At 45.6% G+C, this 27832-nt stretch overlaps 1 protein-coding gene across 2 annotated transcripts; it reads left to right on the top strand.

Annotated features, from left to right (window-relative positions):
* Positions 1-213: 213 nt before the first annotated feature.
* Positions 214-27627, top strand: mfhas1 (malignant fibrous histiocytoma amplified sequence 1). 2 transcript variants are annotated; one of them, XM_040026845.1, is made up of 3 exons: positions 214-3651; positions 24751-25047; positions 25777-27627. In XM_040026845.1, the coding sequence occupies exons 1-2, from the start codon at positions 696-698 to the stop codon at positions 24879-24881; spliced, it is 3087 nt and encodes a 1028-aa protein (XP_039882779.1). In that variant the 5' UTR covers positions 214-695; the 3' UTR covers positions 24882-25047; positions 25777-27627. The 2 variants fall into 2 exon arrangements, with proteins under 2 accessions (XP_039882779.1, XP_039882778.1); XM_040026844.1 differs by having other exon boundaries at positions 24751-25080.
* The last annotated feature ends 205 nt before the right edge of the window (positions 27628-27832 follow it).

Genomic DNA, 27832 nt, shown 5'->3' with positions numbered 1-27832 from the left:
ATTCTTTTATTTTTTTTACTCGCATTTATCCTCTTTGGACTCTGAACCTCTGCATATGTAAACATGAATATTCAGACTATATTTATAAATTCTGCATTCATCAGCTGATCGTCTCTCTCTGTCTCGGCAGAAATGTTTCTGTCGAACTGTTCACTGTTTTTGTGTTTGGTCTGAATTTCTTTGCACAGTTTAGGGAGCTTTCACCCTCCGATTACTTTCCCTTCTCCTCCACCTCCTCCTGCTGCTCCCCACAGTGCAGGGAGGAGGAGAAAGGGAGGAGGAGGGTTCAGAGATCTGACGCAGTGAGCGGCTGCTCCTTTACTTCCACTCCCAGGAAGCGACACGGAGGCTCGGAGAGCGCTCACAAACGCGCACATCCACCAGGACGGAAAGAGGCGGAGGACGGCTAATGGAGGCGATGAGGGCGGCGGTGATGACTGGAGGAGAAGCGAGGCTCCGGAGCTTCGGTTTAAAGCCGGAGCTGTGAGCGCTGAGGTCTGCCTTTATTGTGTGCTGAGTGGCGCAGGAGAAAAGGATGCCTCCGCGGCCGCGCACACGCCTCCCGCTCCTCTCGACAAACTCGATCATTTCCCGACTCGAAGCGGATCGTCTGCCCTCTCAGGAGGAGGGTTTGTGGGTGAGGAGCGCGCTGATTTCTGAGGGTCTCCGTCCACCATGCTGCCTGCTCAGGATCCATGAAAACTCTCAATGAAAACAAGGAGAAGGAGGAGGAGGAGGAGGAGGGGTCCGGCTGCAGCGCCATGGAGGACAAGGAGAACAATCTGAAAACGGCCAGGCTGTGGAGGGATGCCGCCCTCCGCTCCAGGAAGCTGCGGAGCAACCTGAGGCAGCTCACCCTCTGCTCCAAAAACAACCAGATCATCCTGCCAGAGGACATAGCCGACATCGAGGCGCTCAACCTGGGGAACAACTCCCTGCAGGAGCTGCCGGACGGCCTGGGCTCCTCCCTGAACAACCTGCGCGTCTTGGTCCTCCGCAGGAACAAGTTCAGCTCTGTCCCTAGGGTAGTGTTTGAGCTGGGGCGGCTGGTGGAGCTCGACATGAGCCACAACTGTTTGAGGAGCCTTCCTGAGGGCGTGGGGCAGCTGAGAGGGCTGAAGAAGTTGTGCATCAGCCACAACAAAATCCGGCACCTGCCAGCTCAGATCGGAGCTCTGCAGTCTTTGGAGGAGCTCGACATGAGCTTTAACGACCTGCACGATTTCCCCAGGTCGTTCTCCGGCCTCGCCCACCTGCGAACTCTGGATGCAGATCACAACAAGCTGAACCAGTTCCCCCCCGAGATCATGGCCCTCAGTGAGCTGGAGGAGCTCGACTGCTCTGGGAATAAGTTTGAGGTGTTACCGGCGGACGTTCGGAAGCTGCAGTCCATCAAAATCCTGTGGCTCAGCAGCCTCCACATGTCCTCCTTACCCCACACTTTCTGTCACCTGCAGCACGTGGAGAGCCTGATGTTGGACGGGAACCACCTCAGAGAGCTGCCCCCCGCCTTCGGCAGCCTGCAAAGACTCAAAATGATCAATCTGTCCTCAAATGACTTTGAAAATTTTCCCCAGGTTATTTTGAGCATAACGGGATTAGAGGAGCTTTACCTGAGCAGAAATAGACTGATTCATATTCCAGAGGAAATCGGCCAGCTGGGGAAGCTGGTGAACCTGTGGCTGGACAATAACAGCATCACATATCTGCCTGACTCCATCGTGGAGCTGGAGAATCTGGAGGAGCTCGTTTTACAGGGTAACCAAATAGCCATTCTTCCAGATAATTTTGGAAAGCTTTCCAAAGTGAACATTTGGAAAGTGAAGGATAACCCTCTGATCCAGCCACCGTACGAGGTGTGCATGAAGGGAATCCCATACATCGCAGTGTATCAGAAGGAGCTTGCACACTCTCAGTTTGCCGTGAAGCCGCGGCTCAAACTGGTCCTGATGGGGACCCAAAACGCAGGGAAAACCCGGCTGAGGCAGAGCCTGGTGAGCACGCAGCAGGACGCCAGCAGTAACCAGGGAAACAAAGGAATTGAAGTCACCAACTGGGTGGCAGACGCTGATCGCCACCTCACGTTCCTCGTGTATGACCTGTCAGGGAAGCAAAACTACGACCTGATCAAACCCTTCTTTCTCTCCCCCGGTGCTCTCTACATTCTCGTCATCAACCTCAAAACGTACTCGCCCAAGAACTTTTACACCCATGTTGGGTATTTCCTCCACCTGCTCTGCGCCAAAGTGCCCCATGCTGTAGTCTGCTTGGTGGGCACGCACACAGACCTGTGTGCAGAGGTGGAGGTGGAGGAGAAGACTCTGGACATCCACAGGCAGATTGGCCTGCAGGAGAAGAGTGACATCCAGAGTTTAAGGGGGCTGGCACTGCAGGTGGACCAGGCTCTGGAGCAGGGCTACAACGTCCGCACCTCCAGCCCTCACATCCTCTTTTACGGTGTCACTGACAAAAACCTGAGGCGCCGAAAAGCCCAGCTGCAGTACATGCTGAACCACCGGCTGCAGATCCTCTCTCCTGTCCTGAGAGTTAGCTGCACAGGTGCTCAGAGGAACATCCCAAGGCTGAGGGAGAAGCTCATGTCTGTTGCAGAACACAGGGAGATCTTCCCCAACCTCCATCGTGTGCTGCCAAAGTCCTGGCAGATGCTGGAGGAGCTGCACTTTAAGCCCAAAGACCTGTGGCTCTCGTGGTGGGACTCAGCCCGGCTGGGCCTGCAGGCAGGGCTCACTGAGGACCGGCTGCAGAGCGCTTTATCCTACCTGCACGAGAGTGGGAAGCTGCTCTACTTTGAGGACAGCCTCACGCTAAGGGAATACGTTTTTCACAATCTTCCACGATTCATCGCAATTCTCAATGTGTTCTTCCAGAGGGATGAGTCCACCCTGCTGGACCGGCTCCTCTCTGAAGGGGAGAGGGGGGACAAGGGGCGAGTGAGTCTGGTCATAGAGGACGAGAAGGGAGAGAACCTCAGGGTCACCCATCTGCAGCACCACGTTGAGGGCTTCCTCCAGCATGGACTCCTGCCCTCTAATGTCATCCGCTTGCTCCTCAGACCGCTCATCCAGACCCAGCAGGACCTCCATCTCATCATGGAGCTACTGGAGAAAATGGGGATCTGCTATTGCATCAACAAACCCCGCAGCAAGCCTCTGAATGGCGCGACTGTGTGGTACAAGTTCCCCAGCTACGTCAGCAGCGAGGAGGTCCAGGTGGATGCTTCAGCCGGCGGGAGCTCTCTGCCTCTGTGTAACTTCTTCTCTGTGGAGCAGCTGCACATCCAGTACAGTTTCCCTTTCCTGTTTCCTCCTGGATTGTTCGCACGCTTCAGCGTGCAGATCAACAGCCACGTGGTGCAGCGTTCAGACAGCAAGCACCAGATCTTCGCTTATCGGGGTAAAGTTCCCGTGGTGATCAGCCACCGGCCTGCCAAAGGAAAGCTGCAGGTGGAGACTCTTTCCATCGCCAGCCACGCCTCACTGCCCAACATCTGGACTGCCTGGCAGGCCATCACTCCACTGGTGGAGGAGCTGAACATGCTGCTGCAGGAGTGGCCCGGTCTGCACTACTCTGTACATGTTCTCTGTTCCAAGTGCCTCAAGAGAGGGTCGTCCAACCCACACGCCTTCCCAGGTAAGACCTCATTAATCTCCGTTTCACTCACCAACAGTCAGGATGGGGCTTTGTCCCATATACATGCAGATCAGTCACAGACTCACTTATAGCTGTTTATATTAACACTGTTATATGAGTAAAAGTAAAAGTACTTCTGAGTCACTGTGTGACCCTTTTAACTGCTAATGGAAACCTGAATGCTGGATGCACAGGGCCGGACAAAAACTCCTGCAGGGCCACTGGGCAGGGATAGGCCCTCCAGACCCCCCCACAAATGTGTGTGTTATTATTATTTCTCAAAAGAAAACAGACAGATGGCAAGGACTGAGAAAAACTTTCTTTATGTCAAAAATTAGGAAATTTCTGTACTGAAACAGCTCAGTAGAGTAGAATAAACTAAAACAGCTCATAGAAGTAAAATAACTTAAACTTTCATACTTAAGAGCTACTTTAGTTATATTTTTGTCACATTCTGTTTTATCGAACCATTATTTTGTTTTGTCATTGATTATATTCACTATATTTCTGAGTGAGAGTAAATCTCACCGTTGATCTTATACAAAAACACAAAAGCATATGTTGTTTGTAATAAAAAATGAAAACTATTAAAGCTCATTAAAGTCAGTTAAAATGAAGTGAAAACATAATGTATTATAATATGTATAGTGTGCTTTAATGTATTATCATTATTATTATTATTATTCCATTTTCTAAATGTAATAGTTTAAAGAAGATCGAGGTGATTTAAATGTTTTTCATTTAAAATTCCTTTATGTAGGAAACTAGTTGAGCTCGTTTCTTCAGAGGTTTTCAGGGTGGCTCTGTGAGTCTGGAGTCTGAGATGATGGATGTCTGATCTCTAATTTCACCTCAGCAGCAGTGCCTGCTTTTTATTCCTTTTTATGACTTTTGGGGCGACTTTTATAGGAGTAAAACTGGCTAACAGCAGCAATGGGTTAATGACCCAGTGGAAGGTTGGGTGACGCCCTGCGGGCCGCTGACTTTGTGCTTCACTGATTGCCTTTTTTAGCACTTTGGGCCGTTTATTCCATTATACTGAAGAGGAAGCAGACGTTTCTCCAAACGACGCTGTAGACCGAAGGGTTTTGAGTTTTCTTTGAGTGTAATGGACTTCACGGTGTTTCTGCTTCCTGTTTGACTTCACTGTAACATGAGCGTGACATTTACCTCCACAGATTCGCTTTAGTGCTTCTGCGGCTCCTGTTAATCAGATTCAGTCACGCCCTGAATCTCAACGAGGCTCCATGAAACATGCAGAGGATGCCTCAGAGAGCCGAACAAAAGCCTCTGACATCAGGTTAGACAGAGAGGAGGAGGAGGTGCACAGAGGTGCAGAATGCCCCCCTCCCTCCCCCTCTCCCAGCCTCAGGGACATAGTTAATCCTGCTGCTTGTGTTTGCAGCTGCAGAGTGACCTGCTTTCAATGCTGCACCCGTAAAGCGGTCAGCAGAGTCACGTGATGCGATGTAAGGTGTCGCTTACATCATGCTGCTTTTATTGGATTTATTCACATTAGATCATCAGCAGCCCAGCGCAGGCTCACTCAGCTCAGAGCACTTTTTAAATGAAGAAAATTGGTTTTCTGACACACACACTCCCACAGGAGGAGATGCGCCACGGTCCTTATCCTGTGGGGAAACACCCAGAAGTTTCTCTTTAGTCCTCATGAAGCTCCAGGAGGTGGAGTTGATATTTACTGTCATTTAAACAAGCCAAATAACCAGCTGACTAATCAGTAATCAAAGTAATCGTTTGCGTGAACGTCGATCAATGATAATCAGACTGATGCAGACAAAAGTCTCTGTCTGCTCTGGGAGATCTTCAGGCTCTGATCAGAAGCAGCAAGTTGGCGGACAAAATAAAAGGGTGGAAGCACAAAGGGTGTTTCTCAAACACGTGAGGTCAGTACCGATAAAGAAGTCGTCTGATATTCTCAGTTTTAGTGCTGTGAATCTGCTGTGATATTCATTTTTATTATCTAAAGTAGATGTTCTTGATGAAGCTGATCTGCATTGTTTCATTCATGCTTTAGTTTGTGTCACTGAGTTTTTGGGGTTTCTTCTCCCGACTGTCACCAGGTTCTGCACAGAGCAGTCTGCATTTTCTCTCTGACCTTTCAGTTTAAAGTTCTTCTGACGTGACGCGTCATGATTTAGTTTTTCCACCTTCTGTTGTCCAGTTTTGTTTAGTGTGTGAACTGCAGCCTCACTTTCCTGTTCTTACTGACAGGAATGACACAGTGTGCTCTTCAATTGCTGCAGCTCATTTGCTGCTAGGTTCAAAGATACTGTTCTGCATACTTTCGATGTAACAGGTGCTTATTTGAGTTCCTGTTACCTTCTATCAGCTTGCTTTCCATAGAGCGGCAGTATTATATTTTTTCTGTAAACTCAGAGATGTTTGTGGGAAATGGCAGCACATCGGCAGTTTCTGAAACACTCAGACCGACACCATGCCACACTCGGTGACTTACTGTAGATCAGCTTTCTTCATCAGTCCGATCCCCAGTTTGAACTTCAGCAGCGCCGAGCTGCTGCCACGTGATTGACTGATTAGATACTGATGAGCAGTTGAACAGATATCTCTAATAAAGTGGCTGAGCGTCGACCCCATTTTGGAGTCGGTGCAATCAAATTCAAAACATTCTCATCCTGAGGTGTCACATGGACGCTGCAGATCTTCACCTGCTGCTCAGTTTTAATCAGCATGTTGGTTCATTAACCCTCTGCAATGAGAAATGTCGAGTCAGTTTGAGTAAGTTTTCTTGCAGGGTCAACAAAGAACTGTATTTAAAGTTAAGTAAACACACCCTGCTTGAAATGAAAAGGTGAAATGAAAACCGCCCATCATATCTGACTGTAAAAACTGAAACACATTTTTTAAAATGAGCAAAAAAAGATCAATAATTGTGTAATTTCAAGGTGGTCTCTGCCTGGTCTGAAATATTTGATGCAAATATGATTCATGATGACAGCGGTGATGTTCAACGAGTCGTTTTATAGCTTATAAGAGAGAGAAAGTCCTCCGTGAGAGCTCCATGAGCTCGAACACGTCAGGCAATTCTCTTTTTCCTTTCATTCGTGGAAAAAGAAAGCAGATCTTCTTCTTTTTCTTTTTTTTTTTTTTAAAGAGAACAACTTTGTTAGTGGGCAGCCGTGGAGTCACTTCCTCCCAGACATCAAACTCAGAAAAAAGGGTTTGTTTTGCAGGGAAAGTCCAGCAGCGGCTGTCAGAGGAAACAGGCTTCAGGTTCAGTGAGCGGACGCAGGTGCTGCCCCGCTTCACGATTAGATAACAGAATGTGGACAGTTTAGAGTTCTTATGATTATTTTGGTGTAAAGGTTTGATTCATGTCACAGGAAAAAAAAAAAGAAGACAAAAAGATCTAGAATCCTTTAAAAAATAAACACAAGTAAACTTTGAACAGAACGTGCAGACGTCACGGTTAGCTGGTCAAAGCTCGGCTGCTGCCAGAAGCAGCCAAACTGCAGTTCCTCTGACGTCCAGCAGAAACTCCAGCAGTGACTCAGTTTTCTTACTGTGGGTAACAAAAACCAGAATAGGAGATTGTGGGGATCCACTCTATTATCAATCTTCTGCTTTTTATTCATATTTAAAGATATACTTGTTTGTTAAAGCACAAAATGTTTCCTCCTTCATGACACCTGTATGGAGGAGAATGTTTTCATAACTCACCTGTTTTAAGGCTTAAACTTTGCATGATTATGGGTGTGGCTGACAGGTAGATGGTTGTAGTTGTTACTTGTCTTCGAGGCTTCACCTGAACTGGATCTGTGGAGCGTGTTTGTGCTGTTGGAGACTTTTGAAGCATTTTTAATGACCTGATGTAATTAATAACGTGGCTGCAGTGAGGTAATTGTACTAACAAAGCATCCATGAAGCTTCAGTTGTGCTGAGTGAAATTTGAGGTTTTTGATTGGATGTTGCTGACAACAGTTAGCAGGTATCTGAGTCTGTGGATGCAGACTAACCTGGTTGTTTAAAACTGTACTCTGTGGTTTGATTATCATCACTTAATGAAAGAGAAAATCTTCAACATGTGTGAAAACTGATATTCTACTATTTTATTATCCCACTAAAAGTAACAGTTATTCCTCAGGTTTTGATATTTTGTGTATTTTTGTCTGTTTCGATAGAGGTCAGGTGTTTGGTTTTTTTTTTTTTTTTTTTTTAAACGGTTAAACAGTATGAGAGGAGCAGCTGTTATTGGATAATCGACATCAGCAGGCAGCGAGGAAAAAAAGGGACTTGTTTTGGTCCTCTAACAGTGTCCACACACACACACACTCTCATACCTTTGCAAGCAGATCTGCCCGTTAACGCTGGTCAGCAGAATGTTTCTTCGGGCCTTTTATGGTCATGATATTTTTGGCTGCCGAGTGTTGATCAGTTCGGCTCCAGGGAGTCGAACAGACTAAACATAGTTTGTTCTCGCTGTGGAAGGAAGTGAAAAATGTTTGCGTTTTCTCACACTGTGTTGTGTTTCCTCCGCTTGTCTCGCTTCACTGTGACCTCAATGTAAACTCTGCAGCAGGTTCGACCCATCCTTTGGGGCCCCGGGGTGCACACTGTACACGGCACTGTCATTATTCCCTGACTCACCTGTGAGCTACGCGGATGATTTCTTCATCAATTTATCAGTGATATCAGTATAACTGACCACAGTTCTGATATTTGATGATCCATTTTTTTAAAATTCATTTTTATGTGAAAACTTGTTGTTTTCAAGCTCTGAGATCTGAGGCTTGTGGAAATGATGGAGGCGTCCACCTGAAACGCCTATTTGCGATTGCTTTGTCAGTTTTCAGTCTATATATCTTTTTGAAGCACAGATCATCTGTTACAGTTTTTTTTTAAAAAAACATTTAGACTGTAAAATAAAATGGTAATAATTAGTCAGAGGAGCTCTGTGTGCACATATCGAGCAAAAATACTGTTTGTTCTTCACTGTGAAACACACCACGCTGATGGCTCAACTGTTTGCTTTTGACTGAGTGCACACAGGTGTGGTAAACCTATGACGCGTTACCTTCACCTCACAGAGTTCACATTGACTGTGCAGAAACTTCTAAAACGGTCTTTATCAGCCCGACTCTGGGTCCTTAATAACAGTTTTGTCGTTTAAAGGTTGCTTCTGATAGCATTTCACCTCTGACCAGCTGTTAAAAAAGAGGGAAAAGTTGTAAAACTGTTGAGTTATTTTAAAATCTAAGAATTATTGTAAGATCATGCACTTTGTGATTCGTAGTGATGCATGCGCTCATCATTCTGTTGCTTTCTTCTACATTCTGCATGTGGTGTATGTTGTCCATCATCTGAGAGCAGTATATGTATAACACCCAGCACGCCTCTGCGGGCGGTTTATCCTTCAAGCTCGGGTCCTCTACCAGAGGCCTGGGAGCTTGAGGGTCCTGCGCAGTATCTTAGCTGTTCCCAGGACTGCGCTCTTCTGGACAGAGATCTCCGATGTTATTCCCGGGATCTGCTGGAGCCACTCGCCTAGCTTGGGAGTCACCGCACCTAGTGCTCCGATTACCACGGGGACCACCGTTACCTTCACCCTCCACATCCTCTCGAGCTCTTCTCTGAGCCCTTGGTATTTCTCCAGCTTCTCGTGTTCCTTCTTCCTGATATTGCTGTCATTCGGAACCGCTACATCGATCACTACGGCCGTCTTCTTCTGTTTGTCTACCACCACTATGGTTAGCCAACACCATTTTGTCCGTCTGTATCTGGAAGTCCCACAGGATCTTAGCTCGGTCATTCTCCATCACCCTTGGGGGCATCTCCCATTTTGACCTCGGGACTTCCAGGTTATACTCGGCACAGATGTTCCTGTACACTATGCCGGCCACTTGGTTATGGCGTTCCATGTATGCCTTGCCTGCTAGCATCTTGCACCCTGCTGTTATGTGCTGGATTGTCTCTGGGCATCTTTACACAGCCTGCACCTGGGGTCTTGCCTGGTGTGATAGACCCCAGCCTCTATGGATCTTGTACTCAGAGCTTGTTCTTGTGCTGTCATGATTAGTGCCTCTGTGCTGTCTTTCAGTCCAGCTTTGTCCAGCCACTGGTAGGATTTCTGGATATCAGCCACCTCCTCTATCTGCCGGTGGTACATACCGTGCAGGGGCCTGTCCTTCCATGATGGTTCCTCGTCTCCCTCCTCTTTCTTGGGTTTCTGCTGCCTGAGGTATTCACTGAGCACTCGGTCAGTTGGGGCCATCTTCCCAATGTATTCTTGGATGTTCATTGTCTCATCCTGGACTGTGGTGCTGACACTCACCAGTCCCTGGCCCCCTTCCTTCCGCTTAGCGTACAGCCTCAGGGTGCTGGACTTGGGGTGAAACCCTCGATGCATGGTAAGGAGCTTTATACATATATATATATATATATATATATATATATATATATATTACACACAGTGGGGCAAAAAAGTATTTAGTCAGCCACCGATTGTGCAAGTTCCCCCACTTAAAATGATGACAGAGGTCAGTAATTTGCACCAGAGGTACACTTCAACTGTGAGAGACAGAATGTGAAAAAAAAAAATCCATGAATTCACATGGTAGGATTTGTAAAGAATTTATTCGTAAATTAGGGTGGAAAATAAGTATTTGGTCACCTCAAACAAGGAAAATCTCTGGCTCTCACAGACCTGTAACGTCTTCTGTAAGAAGCTTTTCTGTCCCCCACTCGTTACCTGTATGAATGGCACCTGTTTGAACTCATCATCTGTATAAAAGACACCTGTCCACAGCCTCAAACAGTCAGACTCCAAACTCCGCCATGGCCAAGACCAAAGACCGAAGGACACAAGGAAAAGTATTGTAGACCTGCACCAGACTGGGAAGAGTGAATCTACAATAGGCAAGCAGCTTGGTGTGAAAAAATCAACTGTGGGAGCAATCATCAGAAAATGGAAGACATACAAGACCACTGATAATCTCCCTCGATCTGGGGCTCCACGCAAGATCTCATCCCGTGGGGTCAAAATGATCATGAGAACGGTGAGCAAAGATCCCAGAACCACACGGGGGGACCTGGTGAATGACCTGCAGAGAGCTGGGACCAAAGTAACAAAGGTCACCATCAGTAACACACTACAACGGCAGGGAATCAAATCCCGCAGTGCCAGACGTGTTCCGCTGCTGAAGCCAGTGCATGTCCAGGCCCGTCTGAAGTTTGCCAGAGAGCACATGGATGATGCAGCAGAGGATTGGTTTCATCTGACCACATGACATTCTCCCAAAGTAGAACTTTTTGGTATAAACTCAACTCGTCGTGTTTGGAGGAAGAAGAATACTGAGTTGCATCCCAAGAACACCATACCTACTGTGAAGCATGGGGGTGGAAACATCATGCTATGGGGCTGTTTTTCTGCCAAGGGGACAGGACGACTGATCCGTGTTAAGGACAGAATGAATGGGGCCATGTATCGTGAGATTTTGAGCCAAAACCTCCTTCCATCAGTGAGAACTTTGAAGATGAAACGAGGCTGGGTCTTCCAACATGACAATGATCCAAAACACACCGCCCGGGCAACAAAGGAGTGGCTCCGTAAGAAGCATTTGAAAGTCCTGGAGTGGCCTAGCCAGTCTCCAGACCTCAACCCCATAGAAAATCTGTGGCGGGAGTTGAAAGTCCGTGTTGCTCGGCGACAGCCCCAAAACACCACTGCTCTCGAGAAGATCTGCATGGAGGAATGGGCCAAAATACCAGCTACTGTGTGTGCAAACCTGGTAATGACCTATAGTAAACGTTTGACCTCTGTTATTGCGAACAAAGGTTATGTTACAAAGTATTGAGTTGTATTTTTGTTATTGACCAAATACTTATTTTCCACCCTGATTTACGAATAAATTCTTTACAAATCCTACCATGTGAATTCATGGATTTTTTTTTTTCACATTCTGTCTCTCACAGTTGTAGTGTACCTCTGGTGCAAATTACTGACCTCTGTCATCATTTTAAGTGGGGGAACTTGCACAATCGGTGGCTGACTAAATACTTTTTTGCCCCACTGTGTATATATATACATATATACACTGCACACCTGACTGTCAGTATGACAGTCCTGACCTGGATCCAGTGTATAACTAACATTAAAATGATTTGGGGAAATAATTTAAGATGACTATAGTTTGATCATTTGGAGCGTTGACCGGCGTTGGCTGATCGGCTCAGCTGTAAAATAACTTGTATATTTCACGTTGTTTTGGCTCCTCGGGGAGTCTGGACCTTCACTGTGACTGGTGGGTATTTCTGTCAGCCTGAAGCAGTCGATGTTAAATACCTCTCTGAGCTTCATTGGAAGTCGTGTTGGTGCCAAATTAGACAGCAGTCAAAATAGCTTCTGCTCGAACATCCTGACTTCACAGCTCCGACTCATCGGAGCTTCAGGACCTGACAGGAAAGACTTAGTCTGAGCACATGCCCACAACGTGTCCCCCACAACAATCCTCAGACTGGAAACCCAAAACCCAAACAGACCCAAAGAGACTGTACTCACACTGACAGTAACTAAGAGTTTATATTCTGTATTTTGAGTTTATTTATTTATTTAATCTTTAACAGAAGTGTGCGTGCATGCGTGTGTGAGAAGGACGTGTTGCGGCTGTGGTCTGAGCACTTTCACTCTTGTTGTGCATCTCCAGTTAATCCAGTTAGAGGATGTGCTGGGATTAGCCCGGGTCAAATGCAGAGCCTCTTTAACTGTCGTGCTGCAGTCAGTGCAGTCTGTATGCGACCTACCTGCCCGTCAGGTGTTCACGCCCTGCAAATGCCGACCTCCCGCGCTTTGTGTTTTCACCGCACAGAGGTGGTTTAGCCTCAGGCTGCCGTGGCGTCGCATGTTTGCCCATTCTGAACCTGAGCCAGGTATCAGTCTGAGCGTGTTCAGACTGGAGGCTCCGACTTTGGATTAACTCACTGAGCTGTTTGTCTGAGCAGGATTTCATTGGACGGGACATAAATCAAATTTAAATCATTTGATATGGAAATATGAAAACAGGGAGCCTCCTGGGAACACATTTTAAAGACATTTCCATATGTTTTTTTTTTTTAAATCACCGTGACGATGTCACAAGTTTTTACTGACTTTACAAGTTCGGCATTGAGCAGATGTAGTGTGTAAGCAAGCATCATCTGATTCTCACTCTGAAAGCAGAGTCACAGATTGTCTGGCAGATAATAAATCTTGTGTATGCCAGCTAAAGGCTTTTGTGTGACTGCTGTCAGCAGCCTTTCACCAAGCATCGGCTGAGCACTCACGGAGCACTGATTTTTATAAATCACTTGTTTAAATTCTATCATGAGTCCACATGTGTAATGAGCCTCTAAAGATCTGGTCTGAAAAGTTTTACACTCAAACCAGAGTTTTAATGGAAGCAGTAACCTTCAGAGATCACTGTAACAAAAACCAGAATGGGGCATTGTGGCATTCCACAGGGCTCGATTATCGGTCCTCTACTTTTTATTCATGTTTAAATTATAACACAAAATGTTTCTTCCTTTATAACAAATGTACAGAGGTAAACTCGGGTAAAGTTCATATCCTATTATCAGACTGTGACGAAAACTTTTCACATTTAATTTTTCAACCAAACTTAAAACATTTCTTTTTAACTCTTTACCCCTTAAACACCTACTAAATGTAACCCTTGTTTCTCTTTTGTGACTCAGCAGTTTTTTGTCATATTTCAGATATGTCATCTATGACATATTTTATTTTTCAAATATCTTTCAAGAAGGAAAATGCAATAAAAGACAATATGCAGTTTAAGATTTTTTTTTTAATTAAGACCTCAGAGAATGAAGGGTCATTATTTTTCTTTGCCTTGTGATGTTTGCTTGAACAAAGAATCCGTCATTGAGGCGTCCACAGCTGTCACACGGCTCATAAACATCTCAGTGTGTGAAGAATCCGCTGTGAGGCCCTCAGAGCATCTGTGATGGTCTCAGGTGAGCAGTTACCTGTGTGTGAGGATGAGGAGCGACATGTCTGAACTCGTCAATGTTTTCACTGAGTGACTAAAAGAGGAACTCATGCTGGATCTGACGTCATAAACAATGAAAGCAGTTTTTTTTTTTTTTTTTTTTTTTAGACGCTCCATTTATGGTTGTTTGGGAGCTTTCGGTGAGATCATGTGACCTTCACCGGACAAACACTGATGTTATCACTTTGGGGAACTTTGGTCTGTGCTGTAATAAAGAAGCAGAAGGTTTGTGGTTTGTTCTCAGAGGATGAGCGATGGTTGGCTTTCAGGCCACCTGTTCAGACACGTCCAGTTTCTGTGAAGTTTCAGCATCAGACTCGAGCTTCGCCTTGATCGGACAACCTGACAGGTATTTGTGTTCTTTCTGTTCATGTGAGTGACACGTAATGAGATGGTGAGGAAGGCAATCCCGTTACATCACCACACTGTAATCCCGCTCTGTTTGCTCAGACATGTGACTGGCAGGGTGGAGGATTTCCTCATCATCTGACCGCAGATGAGTCGACCTGAAGAGAGTCATCAGGAGAAGGGACGGGAAATAAAAGGAGTTGAAGACCACTCCTGATGTGTAATCTAGCTCAGAGTTAGAGAGTTACTCATGCTCAGAATGGATGAGTCGTTTAACTTCTGCTTTTAGACCAGAAACGCTGAGCACAGACGTGCTGTTTGCAGCATGGCCTTTGACTCTGAAAAAAACAAGTGTAACTGAACATTCATCAGTTTTCAGAGCTCTGACGGCTAAATCGCAGCCTGGCCGCAGCAAGGTGTTTGGCTGCTGAAAGCACGTCTGCTCCCCGCGAGCAGCTGTTTGTCAGCTCAGTAAATTAGGAATCCCGACGCCCTTAACATCAGCCCTGCAGCTACTCAGAAAGCAGCCGCCACTCACAATAAGAACACATCCGTTTGTCTCTACAGTTTCCTTCCAGGTTTATTGCTGGCACCGTTAGCTTTATTTAGACAGCACTGGGCCTGCCGGAGGTGGAAACTCAGCCTCAATCTTTCAGTCAGCAGCTTAGATAGTAAACGCACCGCGGGAGGCTCGTTCATTGATCGCTGCTCACAGTTTCAGTGGAATTTAAGAAGGTAATGTGGAAAGTGAAAAGTGGGAGCAGCTCAGTGAGGGCTGCAGGAACGCATTTGTTCCCTGGATGCAAACACAAACCACGTCTGGAACACAATGTGTGTATTTAAGATGATTTTTATGGGGATGTTAAACCGCCAGGAGCCTGATTTATGGTTTCTGTGCACAGACTGATGTGGACTTTGAGCCCAGCAGACAGTTAGAGCTGACACTGGTCTGCAGTGTTGGTGTCCTGTGCAGCACACACTACACTGCAGTATCAATGACCTGTCACTGAACCTACCTGTCCCCGGGTTTTTTGCACCTTTTGGCTTGCTTTCCAACAACTACTGAACACAAAAGTTTGCAATTTTTGGAGCAGCATATTCCTGCTCTGATTTCACCACTGGCTGAACCTCTGACGTTTACATTGTTTGTATTGTACATACATCCAACTGTACATCCTGCAGTTACTATGTACAGAAAACAAACTTTGTTCATGCTGCAGCTCTTAAACCTTTAACCTTATATTCCGGCTCTCTCTGTATGTAAAACTGTTCTTTTGCACGTCTGCTTAGAAGCAAACTCCATTTCCTGTTTCAGCACTTTGCACAGCGACAAAGTTAAATCTAATCTCCATTCTGCAGATAAGAAACTCTTCATGTCTCATTAAATTCCATATTTAAAATGTTTTGGCTGACACACTCCCATAAGGCCTCTAACCCAGTGAAGACCAGCTGCTTTTATTTCACGTTTTCAGCTTTGTGATCAAAAAGCAGATTTAAAAAAGGTCACAGCTGAAACGGGCGGAATATTTGCCTTTGCTTCATATTTACTTTGTAGTTATCCTCCTGTGATGGCACAGAGATCTCGCCTGCTCATAGAGTTCTTCTACAGGAGCGCTGCTTTATTAACTTTTACACATTCAGTGATTACGAGCTCTGGACAGATGGATCCAATCGCCACAGCTGCTGTCGTCATGCTGACCCACTGTTTGCTGAACTGAACACAGTCTTCAGCCATAAAAACCACTGAGATACAAACACAGGACTGCAGTGAGGAGAACCGCTGCGCTCACTAAACCAGAGCATTTACAGTCCATGAGTCTGACCTCCAACACGTTACCGCAGCCTTTTTCTTTTCCCGTCATCAGAGAGGGAGCAGGCACAACGTGCTGCTTAAGGTTAAAGTGTCACACTTGAAGCTTTTTGCCTTCTACTTCCTGTTGTTTCCAGCTTGTTAAACATCCTCTGAGTTCAGTCAGATTTGGTGCTTTAAGCTGTAATTCATGTTTTTGAACCACGAGGTCAGGCCTTCAGATTCTTGTCTGGTTAAAATGAGCTTTCGGTTTTTTGACCCCCAGTTCTTGTCGGTTCTCGTCGGAGCAGCTGGAGCGTTTCTCATCGCCTTCTCCTCTGAACACGCCTGCAGTGTTTCTGGAGTGTGAGGATGAGGAGATCTGCTGTCTGTTGGTCTGTCGGCCTGAGACTGAGTAACACAGGAAGTGTGTGTGTGTCTGATATTTAGCGCTCTGCTTATTATCAGGATTATGTAACAGCGCTGTGGGGTCATGTGATCAGACTGCAGGATAATGACCTCGCAGAGCAGAGGACGTCGAAGAAGCTCCGACTGGTTTCACTAAAACACTGAAAACAGTCCAGATACATGATGTGATGAGAAGAGCCTGATCTTGAAGGACAGCGTCGGTTCATTTGAGGCTGGTTGATCCTCGGCATCTGTTGACATGTTCAGAGTGAAGGTGCGTGGCAGAAACAGAGAAGATAACGCGGCATTCACAGGGAGGTGATGAACATGAAAATAAAAAAGATGTGGGTTTTATATTCAAACAGTTTTTAAAACAAATAGATGTTGAGAGTGATCGTATGCATGAAGATGTTTGAGTTAAGGAGGATAAATGCAGACATATTTCATGTTTCTCTCCCGCCTGTGTATTGTCCTGAGTTCACCTGCACCATTATAACATTTTACTTCCTGTTTCCCTGTTTGTAGCTCGCTGTGTTACTGCCCTTTTCTTCTCGTGAGTGAGTTTACCTGAACCGTTCTGTCCAATCTTTACTTTATTTTCTGCCTTATTATTATTCATTTGACTTCACCTCTGCGTTACTGTCCCTCTTTCATTCTTTCACCTTTTCTCCTTTCTTCCTGTTCTCACCCTTGTTGTTGTCTTCACTGTCCCGGGTTCACCTGTGTTGTATTTTCCTCTGCTCGGTGCGCAGCTTTGTTTAGTATGCTGTGTATCCTGGTTCTGTTCCAGAGCCTCACTTGCTTTCTGTTGTGTAACAGAAACGTTACCTGCTCACTGTTTTTGTGCAAGCGCATCGCTGTGACGCAAACTCTGTCGTATTGAAACCAGAAGTTGGGTCACAGCACATCAGGGTGGAAAAATTGTGACCTTTCCAAAAAAGATCCCTTTTGTAAAATGTTTGCTTTCTGTCTGACTGAAAGGAAACACTGAAATACGCTTCCTGGAACTGAGATTTCCATCGGGGGCATTCAGCGGCTTACATAATCAGCTCGTTTATTCAGTTTTATGTTGGAGGAGGTGGGAAATACACCACGCTGAAATAACCCCAAATTATCTGCTCAGCTGTAAACCATTTAATGTCATTACACAGCAGATGTCAACAGCTGGACACACACACACAGAGGGCGAGTGGAGGATTATTAGCAGCAGATTTCTGGGGAATCCCGGAGCTTTGGAGAGAAAGCCGAGGCCGGGATGTGAGAGGAGCTTCAGGCTGTTTTGCAAAGGGAAGTGAAAGTTTCTGACGTTTGTTCTATTTAACAATCAGAGGAAATAGAAATGCTTCATCATGAATCCTCCTTACATTCAGAAGAAGTGAGATATGTCAGTGGTAGTAGTGTTGGTGAGTTTCACAGCAGCTGTGCCGATCCTGAGCGGTTTTAATAGTTGCCTGTGAAGCTCAGATTCTCTGGCAGGTGAATCACCAGAACAGAAACACAGACGGTCCATCGTTCACCGTTTGGATCCTCAGCAGCGTGATCACATTCCTCTCATACCTCCACAGCAGAGATGGTTGTTAATCCTGCTGCTCGAGTAGCGTCGCTGCGCTCAGACCTGCCGGCTGACCGGCTGCAGTTATTTCTGGTGGTTTTCCTGCGCTCTGGAAGTAGGCCACGCATTCCTGAGGATCGGCCTCACTGCCAGTACAGCTGCTGATCACAGGAGATTAGCGGTGCGGTCACGGTATCTGGGTCTGCCAGAGTCTGAGGCAGCTCTCTGAGACTCATCCCGCCACCTCATTCTGCTTCATTTCACATATCCTGGATTTTATGGAGTGCAGATCCTGCTCGCACACTTCTTTGGCTCAGGGCGGCAGAGCTCACTGCTCAGCGGCGTTCAAACTGATGCTGCTGTTAGGTTACAGAGCAGAAATGTAGTCAGCAGATTTAGTTTTTCCATTCCTATCAGCTGCTGTGGAGAAACTTAATTTCAGCCAGTTAATAATGATGTGGTAATATAATCTACTAGATTCTCCTGAAACGTCCTTTTCGTGAGTGTTTCAGTGTTAGAGATGGAGCAGAGCCTTTTCTTTGTGCCTGAGATCCTGGTGTGGTGTCTGGGGTCTGCACTTCTCTGTGTATTTATAGTTGGCTGTATTTCACAGTGTCAACTGTGGGCTGTGGAGGTTTTCTGGTGCTTTGCTGCTGGTCTTTGGTTGAAATGCACATCGCGAGCTGCTGTTTTTCACCTTTAACCTTTGAGTCCTGAGCTGCTAACAGTGGTGACAGCAGCAGCAGATGTGAAGGCACATTCAGTGACCTTTAAAGCAGAAACCAGAGCTCGGCCGCCTCGCGGATCCTCTTCAAATAGTCCTCGACGAGAAAAGCTGCGCAGCGACGAGAATGAATGAATGAAGAGCAGCTGCTGCCAGGCTGACAGAGGCCATCGGCTCAGTCTGAGGATTAACACTTCAGTGTGTTAAAACAGAGGAACACACACACACACACACACACACACACACACACACACACACACACAGTGAGGCCTGGAAAAAGACAAATGGCTCCTGTTAACACATGCGTGGGTCTGCACGTGCTCAGTAACCCCCAGATCATCTGAGCTGTGTGCTCTAATAAACTATGAAGCCTTTATCAATCAGATCCTTTGATACTGATCGTCGCTGATATGGAGACTAAATGTTTCTCAACCACAAAGTTCAAACTTCAGTCCTGATCAGAGAAAAATGATAAAGTGTACCGGGAGAGTGCACTTCGGTGAGTCACCTCTTTAAACTGTATTTGGTTTAAAGTTTGCTCGGCTGTTGGAGCCTTTTGAAGCATTTTTAATGGCATCACCTAATTTGGCTGCTGTGCGGGTAGTTTGTGTCACAGTGGCCATTTTTGTCTGTTATATACAGTATATGGGTGCTGGCTCTGCAGCTGCTTCATGAGATAGTTATGGAAATAAAAAATAACTTATGTGCTGAAGCATCTCCACCCTGTAAACAACGAGTCTCAGTGAGGACAGCAGCAGCTTCACGGCTCTCAGCGGGACAGCGAGGGGTCGGCTGAGGTCGATGATGTCCCCTGAAATCTCTTGGCAGCGATTTAAGCAGATTTCTGCTCCCGTGTGATGTTTTGTTCTGAGCCGGGTCGTCGCCGTGGCCCAGTTATCGCCTCGCTCTGTGTGCAGTGGTGAAAGCAGAGACGGGATCGTCCCTCATCAATATGGAGCGAGGGTGACTCTGCAGACTTCTCTGTGTGGCCTCTCCGGCTTTGTGAACAAATTTCTATTTCAGGTCGAAGGCTGTAAATATTTAAACAGCAAATATTCCAGCAGGATGAGTGACGCCAGGAGGAGCGAGGCGAGACTGTGAACAGTCAGCAGACCTGTTTGTGTTCAGTGATGAACTGATTCAAACATGAGATGAGCCTTAAATACGGTTCTTTACTGTCACGTCACATTACTGAGGGGCAGCAGGAGCTCGTCTGTGTGAACACAGTTTCCTGTTTAGGGTGAGGAAACGTGAAACTGTCAGAGTAACAGACTGCTGTGTTTACAGGGTAATTGGAACCGGGGAGTTTGGTGTTATGAATTTATGTAGAGAGCTAAATCGTGGCCAAAAAAGTCACTGAAATAAAAGAAAATCTCTCTTTAATAAGTGAATAAAACAGGGCAGCAGAGCGCGAGCACTGGAAATTCCTCATAATGACTCCAACATTCAGCTTCAGCAGAGAAAAATTAAAAATGAGACTGTTTTAAAAAGTGGAACCATCAGATTTTTGTCAGCGTTGCTTGAAAAACTTCCAGAGGGTCGGACTGGCTGCAGACTAACTTCCTGTTTCAGCTCTGGAATAACCTCCGCGCTGCAGACGTTCTCTCACAAATCCTCAAAGTCGTCCTCACAACAGAGGAGGAAATGAAATCGGAGGTCTGGGCAGTTTTTGAATGGAGTGAAACTACTTCTCTCATTTTCCAAACATCCCAGTGGGAGTTTCCTGGATACGGGTACACTTTCCCCTCCTCCTCCTCTCTGCGAGTGGAGGCTGTTCCCTTTTATGGCTGACAGCAAAGGAGCAGGAGGGAGGACATGACTCCTCTACCTGCTGATGGTGTTTGAGGGGGGAGGAACATTCCTGTTCCTTGAAATCAGGTCTTTGTGGGTTTCCGCGTGACTCTTCTCAGTCAGAGGGAGGAGGAGGAGGAGGAGTTATTAGGCTGTGGCCTAATTCAGGACACACAGCCGGATGTGTGAGCCGTCAGATGCGTCCACTGATGAAATAAACATCTGATCTCCGGCCGTGGCAGCAAAGCTCAGCAGCAGGTTAGAAACAAACTGTAGCTGAAGTGACTTTGAGGAGCAGGAGCTCCTGCAGCCACACAGCCGGTGGCAAAGACCTGAAGAAATACTCAAATGTAAAATATCCCAGTACTTCCGGTTTCTCTGCAGTACTCGGGTTTAATGAAATGGTTATGATAGAGCTGTTTTTCCTTACAAATAATCGTCACTGACCGTAACTCTGACTGTGTCTGTGACGCTGGCTTCAGGCCAGCAGAGCCAGCAGCTGCAGACACTTTGAGAGAACGCACACGATCAATAAGCCTAATGGTTTAAGTGCTGCTGAGACGGACGGACAGACGGACTGTGAGTGATGTCTGAGGCAGCTGATGTAAAAACATCCGTCGGAAACAAATCTGCTTCATTTCTTTGAGTCGTAGCCCCCATGACACCACCCGTAGATTTATAATCACCTGTACTGGAGCCTGTAGGTAAGTTAGCGGCGTGCTTAGTTCGATGATGGCATTAAAAATGCTCCAAAAGGCTCCATGTTGTTATGAAGGAGGAAACTTTTTGTGCTTTGACAAACAAAAGTAAAATTTACACATCAATAAAAAGCAGAGGATCGATAATAGATGCCTGTGGAACTCCTTTGGGTTTTTGTTACCCACTCTGATGGTTTCTGCTTCCAGAAAAACTCTGGTTTGGGTGTAAAATACTTACGGCTGGATTTTTAGAGGATCATTAAAGATGTGAACTCATGTTTCTTAACACAAACTCTCAATCTGTCATGGTCCTGGGTCGTTGACCCAGCGTTTTGTGTTTTGTGATTATTTTCCTCTGTTCTAGTTATTCTGTGCCCTCCCCCCTTGTGTCCGGGTTCTAGATTTCCTGTTTTGTTCTGAAAGGCTGTGTCTGTTGTAATTGTGTTCAGCTTGTCTCCTCCGGTCCTCATGTGTATTAGGTTCAGCTGTTCTTCCCTCCTGTGTGTGATTACCTGATTACCTTGTGTGTGTATATTTAGTGGGTGTCGGTCTGTGTTCGTTGTCGGCTCGTCTGCATTCATCCGTGTATCTCTGCGTTCTATGGTGTTCCTGTTCCTTAGTCTGCGTCTCTCTGCTCTGCTCTCCGTTTCATTAAGATTTCAGGTTTGCTCTTTAGTTTCTCCCAGTTTAGGTTTCCGTTTGTAATTACTCACGCTTCGTTGCCTGTTTTTGCCACTGCCACCTTTGTAAATAAACATCACTCATATCATCAGTCGGCTGCCTGCATTTTGGGTCCTCCACACCACACGGCTCACTCCGCCAGCCGTGACACAATCACTCCTCAGGAGTGAAAGAAGCCATCTATGTCCACTGTGAGCGACCATCTTTGAACAGAGGCGGTGGTTTACGACACCAACTCTCTGCCATCTATAATCCAGTTTTGAGTTCCCTCCCCAGACGCCTTAACGCCCACTCACATCCTGGACCATCTGACCTCAGGAATTCACATGATAAGGTGGGGCCAGGTTTCACAATGAGCTCACCCGAAACCCTGGCTGATTGGGACCCACACCCAGTTTCACACCTTGGCTCAGGCGATTAGAGGATCATCAGGGGGTCCTTTTGTCCCTCTGTGGGGGGAAACTCCCACTAGGTTTAAATCTGGGACTCCCCACCATTTGACCTTAGAACTGAGGAAGCTTCTCGGATGAGAGGTGAAACGTCTTCAAGCAACTTAAAGAAGTCCAGACGCTTTTCTTTCCAAGCTCCTTAGACTACGATGACCTGGATGACTGAGAACCTTCACAGACACAAACTCTCAATCTTCACAATAACTTGGGCGTGTTTATTTCTTCTGTAAAACGCGCTGGATATTAGAGGAACTGCAGGTTTTGGCTCCTCAGCCATCACTTTGCTTTTCAGCTCTGGAGCTAGATGATTGGTTCTCACTGCAGCTGAACGTTTGAGATACAGTTTTGTGTAATATCAGTGACTCACAATGATGACAGGAAGCTGCTAGAAGGTCACAGCTCGAAACCTTGGCCTTCCTGCTCCGGAGAGCAAAATGATCTGCCATACCTGCTGGTCTGCTGCTCTGAAGGCACACTGGGACGAAAAGCCAGATTAACAGATTGATCTGACCAGGAAGAATTATTCTGAAAATCCTGGAGATTCAACATCAGTCAGCTCAAAATGTGGCAGGTCACCACTGTGCACATCTGCCACAAATCATCCAACATCACGAGCACATCTGGCATTTAATTTGTGTAAATGTTCACGGTGACAGAAAAAAAGTAGGGCTTCAGTGCCGAGCTGCAGGAGGCTTGCATTATCTCTCTGCAGGTTAGGATATTAGGTGTGTGTGTGTGTGTGTGTGTGTGTGTGTGTGTGTGTGTGTGTGTGTGTGTGTGTGTGTGTGTCAGATAAAGCCAGATCACAGTATTATTCTGCTGATGCCCTGAAAATGAAGTGAGTGTAATCCAGGCACTGGCTATGGAGCGTGCTCAGTGTTGTTCGTGCAGCAGAGTGATGCATTGGGCGTGTCTCTGTTAGCGGCTGAATGATCAGCGCTCTGCAACAACAAACACCCAGGTGGAGCTGAGAGTTGGAGAGTACATTATGAAAAACATAAACAGAATTAGCATTCCTTATGTTCTCATAAGGAATGCTAATTCAAAATGTGGAAACTGATGAGATTTTCAAAATAAAACGTGAAATAACAGCAACTCAAACGTGTTTTAGAACGGCAAGTGGTAACAGTACGGGAGGGCGTGTCACACGCTTCCTGAGGTCATCCACCCTCATCAGTACATCCATCCAAAGATGGAGAGCGCTAATCATTTCATAAAGTGCAGCTTAGAGTTATAAAGAGAACACGTGGCTACAAGCTCAAACTAACCCAGTCCAGTTTTCACAAACTGAGATGCTGAAGAGCAAGAAACAAACATGGATGGAAAAAGATATTAAAATGATTTATAAACATGGTTTGAGTGAGAAACTGAATCCCGGCGGAGCTCGCGTGAACCTCCTCAAGCAGTCGCCGGCTGGGCTCTGAGCTGTTCGATGAGGAGGGAGCCATAATGATGATGAAGGAAAAAGGATGGCTGTGTCGATCTGCAGATGGCAGCTTTTCTTTGTTTGCCAGAAAAACACACGAGGGATCACACAGGAAGTGTGTGCGTGATTTTAATCGTATTTTTATCCACAGCGGAAACACAAACGATGAGGACGCCTTATAAATGGAGACGTGCACAGGAACGGCGTTCAGCCCTGCAGGAAACTGAAGTCAGAGAGCCGCCTGTGTGCAGCTCTGAGCTCAGACCTGTTACTGCTTTACAGAAATCTCGCCTTGTTATGAGTTCTAATAACAGTGGAGAGAGTAGAAGAAAAACGCCCTGCAGAGCACCAGAGCTGAGACACTGAACTAAACATCTCTGCCTCGACCTTTAACCTTTCACCTCCTATAACCATTTCCCCTTTTAAGTATCTTTATCAGCAGGTCATGCTTGAAGAAAATTCAGAGCTCTCGTCATGAAATTCACCCCAGTAACACAAACACATCTATTCCTCCGCACTTTTAAATTACATAAAAATGAGGGGGGAAAATTATCCTGAATCTGAATCCAGGCTGAACTTTGACCTCAGAGACCCTCAGCTGTGTGCACTAGCTAAACCTGCAGCTAAACCCAGGACTGACCTTAAACTGTGGTTTACAGAGGAGGACCAGGCGCCCCCTGCTGGTGGGACTCTGCTCTGCAGCATGAAGTCACAGCTGGACGTTGCTGCCACCTTGTGGCCGAATTCATAAAAGCTTCTGCTGCTGCAGGTTCTTACTAAAGACAAGTAAATGGAGTTTAGTGTGAAGGATTATTGCTGCCTGTAGATGTCTGTGAGTCTTCAGTTATTTAAATTTGTGCCAGCAGTTTATTATTAAAAAAAACAACTACAAATCTAGAGGCGAGAACAGGAGAAACTTCCAGAAGCTGGAGGCGGATTTGCCTCGAGATCTGTCTGACTGGCAGATCAGTGTCCACCCAGCATCCTGGTCCAACATCAGATAATTTATTATTTTATATCTGAAATGCTGGAGGAGAACTTTTCCTCCCTGATAACAGCAGAGCAGCTGCCTCTTCTGTTCCTAAAACCAGAGCATCCTGCTTTCTGTACGTGTGATGGTTTCTCTGTGATGTTTCGGGAATGTCCTACTTCCTCTGCAGAGAAAATCTGTTTCCTGTATTAAATCGTCTTTGATGTTCTCGCTGTTTCAGGTGAGCTGCTGAGCCAGCCGCGGCCCGAAGGCCTCACCGAGATCGTCTGTCCAAAGAATGGCTCGGAGCGGGTCAACGTGGCCCTCGTTTACCCCCCGACCCCCACCGTGCTCAGCCCCTGTCTCAAATGAAGCCCCGCCCACCCATCTACCCCGACCTGGCTCGTCTTCACTGCGTCACCAGAGCCTCCATCTCCGACCTCCGGCTTCCATCGTCTGTCACCTTTCTGAGCCACCAACCACCACTTCGCCTCCTCCACAGTCAGAGCGAGCGGCTCGACGGGCCTCTGCTTCACGTGTACGTCAGTAATTACAGAACACAGCAGCGAAGGTCAGAGATCACCAGATGCACTTTTTTTGTTTTGTTGTGTTTGTATTTTTGTTTACAAACATTCAGGTGATACAAATAAAAAATAATGATTTCGTTTATCAGCTCCATAAAAACAACGGACACTGCGATGGATAGAAAACCTCCACATTTTATAATCTGTAACACCAAACATTCGGTTTAATCAGGTTATTTATTTTTTATATTTCAAAAAAATAATAATAAAAATAAATTAATAATACTGTATGAACAAATATTACTTGTATTGTGATATTACACTGAGGAGAGTGTGACCTGAGTTTTTCCTTCCCACTGTCACCAAAGCGCTTGGTCACAGGGGGCCGTCTGATTGTTGGGGCTTCACTGTATTGTTGTAGAGTCTTTATCTTATCTTAACTGTTGTTGTGATTTGTAGCTTTATGATTCAAATTAAATTGAAATTAATTTTTTTTACTATTATCTTTATATTTTTATATTTCAAAGTATAAAAAAGTATATGTTTTATACAATGACCATACTCTGTCGTATTCCTGGAGTTTATTTTTCCTTTTGAAGTTTTGTTTGCTTTTCTTATTTTTCTTACTTTGATTTTATGTAAACGTTGCTACAGTTACATTTTTTACGTGACCGTCAGACTGAGTGAATTAAATACTCTTTGATTTCACCTGGCGGCTATTTAACTTCCTGTTTGTGTTGCAGGTCTCTGACGCCTCTTCACGTCGCACTGAGCGGTATCTGAAGAGCTTCAGTGAGCCCGACGCGATCCACACAGTCTGTAGCATCTAATGAGGGTTCCTCGTCCTCGGTCCCGTTACCGAGTCGCACTGCTTCACACGTTTCTCTCTGAACAGTAACGCCCACTTCCTCCTGTGTGAATCTATGGCTGTAAAGACTGAAGGACATTTGGATTTTCACTTATTTCGTACAGTTTGTCGGGAGGAGTCTGTGAAACTGAGGTTCGGGTCGCCGCTGGAGACACAGAGCGACTCTGATCACGACGCGCTCTGCAGGAGATCTCAGGTGATGATGGGACAGACGCAGTTACAGCATCAACGCTGTATCAAGCATCAGGAAGTGTTCATTTCACACAGACAATGGAAAATATCAGCAACTCACACATGACTGTGAGAAAATAATGGGAAATAATGCTTACCAATGGGAAACAGTGGGATTTAATGGTTAGCAATACAAAAATACAAAAGCAATGGGAAAACAATGCAAAGCAGTGGAAACAACGGCTAACAATGGGGATAAATGGATAATAATGTTTCACAATTAGAAAATTGATGGAAATTAAAGGTAACAATTACAAAACTATTATGGGTTAAAAATGCAGAAATCGTGAAAATTAATGATTCACAATTTAAAAATGAGGTTACTAGCTAACAGTGTAGAAACTGTTAGCTGTGCAGAAATAATGAGAATTACTGTTTCACAATTAGAAAACATTGTAAATGATTGGTGATGGGCTCTGTTAGCTCTGGGAGAATGGGGATGAGCTAACGGGGAAACGCATAAAAGTCTTAAAACCACAGGTGACAAAAACAGCAGGAAGTTCAACCATTTTTCCTCTAGCGTGTTTTACCCCATTAGTGACCTTAATTAATAAATGAACTTAAGTTCATGAAATAAGTAAATGAACAAAGTTGTAGAAGCTCTGAGAGCATCAGGGCTTTGAGGGGGACATTTTTTCTTTTACTGTCTCTCCTTCTCTGACGTTCATCAAATTAGGTTCAGTTCATCTCCCATGAAACCCATGAAAAAAGCAGCACTAGCAGGACCATGTAGCCGTTCACTGAACATTTCTTTTTTTGTTATTATCTCGTGAATATATTTCTCCTAAAACATTTCGGGCTGGGACAACAACAGTCACATGATCACATATTATCATGTGTGCAACTATAAACACAATCACAGTGTTTAACCGTGTGACACAAACATTATTCACGACACACTGTAACGGAACTGAACAGGTTACGAGGTTTCAGAGTGAATTTATTTAAAAAAAATAAAACTTTTTTTTTTTAACTTGAAGATGATGAAACTGATTTTTTTTCAGCCGTGAGAAACAGAAATGCTGAGTGTGGAGATCCTCTGACTGAGCTGTTCAAACATTTCCACAGTGTGGGGTGTGCAATGGTGTGGGGCTGCTGAGGTTTCGGAGCCTGTGGTCTGCACTCGCTCTCAGACACACTGTGATGAACACACTGATTTGAAGGTAGCAGACGAGCCTTCGGGCCGAGGATGTGGCACGTGTACAGATATTTATGCGTCTTCTAATGAAACCACAGTGATTTCTACATGTTGAACTTCTTTTCACTGTCTGATGAAAACACTGACACGTGCTGATGGGAAAATGTTGTTGTTTGTATATAATATCTTTATTTTTGTATGTTGGCCTGAGGTGTCGCCACTCGAGCTTTGACTTTCTTTACAGTGCAATGATGTGCATGACTCACTGTGAGGCTGCACACGGGGTTTTCTATGTAGCTCCTTCCAGCGTCTCACAGTTCATCATGAAATACCAAATAAACAATGACTGCTTTAATACCTGCAGGCCATGTCACTCATTCACGCTCTAAACACAGTTTCACCTTTTCACTGGGAAAATGTACAGTTTGTAGGTCACAACTGCACAAACATAGTCCAGAGGCCCAGTTCAGTTTAGAATTCAATCAGAAGAAGACTAGCAGTCAACTAGCAGCTACAACCAGCTGTGTCGCCATCCACCTGTCAGTCAAAAGGCCACACCCCC

Source organism: Simochromis diagramma, unplaced genomic scaffold, assembly GCF_900408965.1.
Source record: "Simochromis diagramma unplaced genomic scaffold, fSimDia1.1 OVJJ01000293.1, whole genome shotgun sequence".
NCBI lineage: Eukaryota > Metazoa > Chordata > Actinopteri > Cichliformes > Cichlidae > Simochromis > Simochromis diagramma.
Note: the sequence above shows the minus strand (reverse complement) of the source record. Positions and strands in the feature narration are given on the sequence as shown.